At 34.7% G+C, this 5,239-nt stretch overlaps 1 protein-coding gene across 1 annotated transcript in view; it reads left to right on the forward strand.

The window, feature by feature from the left end:
* Positions 1–5,239, forward strand: part of LOC107660690 (protein FAM168A-like) — a 46,244-nt gene that overhangs the window by 37,186 nt on the left and 3,819 nt on the right. Inside the window, exon 4 of the mRNA XM_016450082.1 lies at positions 477–557. Coding sequence (XP_016305568.1) covers positions 477–557 — 81 coding nt within the window. The remainder of the gene's footprint in view (positions 1–476; positions 558–5,239) is intronic.

Below are 5,239 nucleotides of genomic sequence, written 5' to 3' on the forward strand. Positions count from 1 at the left end.
TGAATATTCTATTTCCCCTGGGGCATTCATCATGGTAATTACTTGCTGGGGTTTTGCGGCAAGCTTTGCGTGCGCTTTAACGTGGAACTCTTCCAGCACTCGCTGCTGCTGCGGGACACTAAACACTGTCAGAGCCGCTCTTGACAGTCGCGGTAGCACGGTCTCGTGTTGTTTCCCCCAGCGCGGCAAATCTTTTTTATCACCATAATAATTGATGGATATCTAAAATATAAAAATAAGGAGGAAGCAAGCCCGATGCCCGGCCCGCGTCTGAGCTATGACGTGAAAATTGTTTGAACAGATTTTTATTCTTATTGTAAAATAATGGAAGATTTAGGTCATGAATATTGTCTCAAAAGTCATGGAAAAGTAATGGAAATGTATTGGTAAAAATGTGTATGAAGTTTTGATTTAATGTTGATTTTCAACAAGTTTTAGTGTCATTTCTCAACTGCTGTCTCTTTGCATGTGTACAGGTTATGCAGGAGGTTACCCTACGACTGCCCCGACCTACACAGCCAACCTTTATCAGACAGGTAGCCCGGGATACCCACCAGGTGTGTACACACACTCACACACATGCTTTCTCAGTGCTGTCCAGTGTACATGGAGTATTACACACTTACATTAGCAAAAAACACATGATGCCGAACATTTACACACTTTAGTGATCCATTAACACCAATGAAACACATGCAGCATTCACAAACACATTAATGCATTACACTGTCTAGCCTCGTTTTGATGATGCTGGCCTGTAACTGAACAGTTAAACAGTGTATTACTGTTCTGTACTGTAGTGCTGCTTCCAGCTTTGAAAAATGGCTTCATTTGTATTCGTGTAACTCGAAACTACTGATGTATAAAGCCACTGCTTTGTTTCTTTATGAGCTGCTTCCTGAAATGATTTTAGTCAGTAAATCTGTTTGTGTCTCGATCTGGAGAGATGTGTGCAAATGATATTTTGAAGTTTTTCAGGTGTAAGTCTGCATCATTTGAGTGTGAAATTCAGTCTCTAGAGAAACCAGACACAGAAAGGATGAGTCATGTGAAGAAGGTTGACTTTAATGCAGATCATTTCCCATTAGTATTGTGTTAACAGGCTTGTTTGAGCCAGCGCTGACTCAACTTTTAGCATGGTGATTAACACTGTTTTGTTAAAAAATGAAACCGGATTTGTGCTGTAAGCAGACATTTTTGGATCAGGATGTAAATGGTGCACTAGTGGATTGGTTTGTGAGGTCTGTGGTGTGATCAGTGCCGTCCTGAACAGATGCTTGTATCATTTCTGTCTGTAATGTTATGACATGCCAATAGCCATTTTCAGATGCTGATACAGTCTGTCTTAGATCAGAGATCAAGTTGACATTTTGCTGATGGAATCAGGTTTATATATATATAAATTATTATTCATATTTTTATGTTTGGTCTAGTTTCTGGCTTGTTTGGATGTGATCTTAGATATCAGTAAATGATATTTTTGGTTGACCTGCACTTCATTTACACGAGCTGATACACTTTCTCAACAAGTTTCTTTGGTTTCCACCCAGTATATCCATTACATGCATTTGGAGCTCAAAGATTTCTACAAGATCGTTTTTGTCATAAAAAATACCATTAAAATACATATTACAAAAAAAATTGTCTGTGTGATAAGGCTAGTAGTTATTAAATGCTAAATACAAAGAATAAAATGCAACTAAATGATAAAGAGCATAATTATTTCTGTCCCTTTTCTCTCTCTCCATGACTTGTACGTTTATATATTTCACATGACAGTAAAATAAGAATAATAAAAGTGCCATTAGTGATTTATTTTAAGAATTACAAAATATGCTAATGGTTTAGCCATTATGTTTATCTTCTGAGTTTAGCACATTTTTACAAAAGCTGGAACATTTTCATTCATATTATTGATTATAAGATCTATTAGCAATTAATCGGTCATCTGCCGCATTTTCCAATTTTAGTTATCCATATCGACAAAATCCATTATTATTTATTATTATTATTTATTTTATGTCGTTTTTTTTCTCTCTGCACTAATAGTACATTATTTATATATTTCACATGACAATAAAATAAAAATGTCAGTGGTGATGAAGCTTAGCTATTTGTATGTATTTGAATTTATTTTAATACTTGCAAAATATTCTCATGGTTATAAGTCATTGTTCATTTTCTAATAATGTTTAGCGCTAGTTTTACATATAAGTGAAAAGTTTTCACACGTTATTGATTTTAAAAACGATACTAACTATAATAGGCTATCAACCATATTTTGCGGTTTTAGTAATCAGAATAGGCAAAATCTGCTAGTGGTCGACCTCTATTATCTATTACACGTATAGATATTTAAGACCATTCTTCCTACAGTATCATAATGTAATCATTATTATAAGTATCATGGGTATCATAATAGATATCTGAATCAGATATAAAGCCCTGATGCATGCTTGCATAAGCGCAGAGCTGTAATGCTGCGGTAAAGTCATGTGTGCTATGCGGCAGAGTCCAATGCCATTGTGATTCCAGCAGCCTCTCTCTCTCTATCTCTCTCTCTCGGTCCCTCTGCTCTCTTGTGTTTGGGAACATTGCATGAGTTCACACAATCGCCCCCTTGTGGCTTTGGCAGGAATGCTGCATTGGGAAGGAAGGCTTACAATTAAATACCTTTTAATCACTTTGCTGATGCGTTTATCTGACGTAACTTCCAGCAATCTTATTACAGAGACAGTCCTCCTGGAGTAACCCGGGTTGCGTGGCTTTCTTACGGCCGATAGTTCATGATCTCCCTTTGAGGGATTTCAGCCTACAGTGAACCTTGCTTAGATCTTTAACCTCTATGCCGACTCATAATGTCATATGGGTTCGCATTCTACCATATTTCTAATACTACTTTTGTATGGGATTACCTTTGTGCCAATTAAAATTAATGTAATTTTCAAGAAACTTATGAAAATATAAATTGAAACTGAATAAAATGTCTTTGAAACTGAAAAAAAATTTAATGCAGGCAAAATCTTTGACTTCTGAAGTTTTCGTTTACGCTTCTAAAGTTTTTGTTTACGCTTCTGAAGTTTTCGTTTACGCTTCTAAAGATTTCATTTACGCTTCTGAAGTTTTTGTTTACGCTTCTGAAGTTTTCGTTTACACTTCTAAAGATTTCGTTTACGCTTCTGAAGTTTTCGTTTACGCTTCTAAAGTTTTCGTTTACGCTTCTGAAGTTTTTGTTTACGCTTCTGAAGTTTTCATTTACACTTCTGAAGTTTTTGTTCGCCATTCTGACACAAATCTCTCGTGGGGGCGGGGCTAGCAGCAGTGTGTTCTCATTGGCTACTGAGTTTTTGATTGACAGCTTCTTGACCTGGAAGTGAAGGCGTCAATGTTGCCTTGCCAGTGTGGATGTGAGCGTCTGTTAGCGGCATCCAATTTCATTTTAGTGATATAAAGTTAGGAGTTTTGTTTTTGAATTCAATCTGTATTTATCTGTTGCTACTACTTTGTCAACATAAGCTTTTAGGAGCGCTAGGAATCAAACGCGAGAGAAAAAGAAGGTCATATTGAGGTTTAATTATTAAAGTACTGTATATAATACTGGAAATATTGTATAATGTCCAATGTTCTTGTAGGATATTTGTTTATTGCTCATGATTCTTTTGTATTGTAGGGTCTAATTAGGTTGTGCCATTACATTTGAAATACTATCATATATGTGTGATATATTCAGACGTCAAGAAAGTCTCTCTCCAACCAGGCAATCAAGCTCATTTTATTACATATTCCACACAAAGAATGTTCTTGCAGCCAATTGTTTTTATCATGCTGATAATTTTGTTTAGTTATTTTATTTAGTTAACATTATCATCTAATGTTTAAAGTTGGAAATACATTTTAACAATCATCTCTTTCAAGTGTGACTTTTATAAACCAGTTTTAATGAATGTAAATGAAAATATGAATTAGTTCAAATAAATGTACATTCTTTATTGTCACTATAGCATATACAGAAGTATCAAAGTGAAAGTCTTGGATGCAATTATGTTGTGACAGGAAAGACCAGAATCCACGAAACACTAACTGCATAGTATACATGTAATGCACAGTATTCTCATAATTTACATTACTACACAAAATGCACAAGAACATAATATACAGAATATGTTCACAATTCATAATATGTTTTAAACTGCAATGATCCTTTCAACAGTTCCTGTTACAGTATAAGTTACAAAACAGTGAATGAGTATGTTATGTAATGGAGTGCAATATCAGTCTTTACAGGAATATTCCACCCCAAAAATTGAAAATTGTCTAATTTACTCACCTTCATGCCATTCCAGATGTATATGACTTTCTTTCTTGACATAAACACAAAGATTTTAAAGAAAATAATCCATCTCTGAGAATCCACATAACACAAGTGAATTGTAACCCATGCACATATGACAGTTGATCGGAAGTGATTGTTAATAGTCAAATGTTTAAATTATTAGTGTTTTTCTTATCTGTTGTTTCACTTCAAAAGATACTGATTCAACCATTAAGGTCAGATGGATTACTGTCACGGTAGCTGTGTGTGGTTTTTAAAGCATCTTTAGGACTCAACAGAGATGGATTATTTGCCTAAAAATCTTAATTTGTGTTTACCTGTCCAGTCGAAAGAAAGTAATATGCATTTAGGACAGCATGAGGGTGAGTAAAGTATCTATAGTGAGTAAAGTGAACTATCCCCTTAATCATATGCTGTTGGTATGCTAATCCAAGATCAGCATAGACTAATACGAATAAAGTGCAACCTCTTGTGTACTTGTGAACTGTGTTTGTTTTAATCTAGAGCTCCAAAAAATTAAAATATTTGCATAATATCAGGTGTCTGAAGATCAAGATCCCAGTCATTCAAAGGTGATGTGTCTGAACAAAGTAAGAATCTTGTCTGATGGGGGCAATGGATCTCTGGTACTACCACTACATCCTCTGGGTCAGCATCAGAAGTTTGTTTATGGAAAAGTTGCTCCGCTCCCTGGAAATTAAGAAAGGACATGTATTATAGTCTAATATAAACTACTTTGAACTCCCATTAAAGATTTAAAACTTAAAATATTTCAAACAAATAAATACACAATATAATTATATATAATATAAGTATTTAATTACAGTTTTTCTGAATTGCTAAAACACATTTTTTGAAACCATCACTCATTTTCTCAAAACCTTAAACACAAATCCAAGCCTTCAA

The sequence above is a fragment of the Sinocyclocheilus anshuiensis genome, unplaced genomic scaffold (genome assembly GCF_001515605.1).
Source record: "Sinocyclocheilus anshuiensis isolate Anshui unplaced genomic scaffold, SAMN03320099.WGS_v1.1 scaffold948, whole genome shotgun sequence".
NCBI lineage: Eukaryota > Metazoa > Chordata > Actinopteri > Cypriniformes > Cyprinidae > Sinocyclocheilus > Sinocyclocheilus anshuiensis.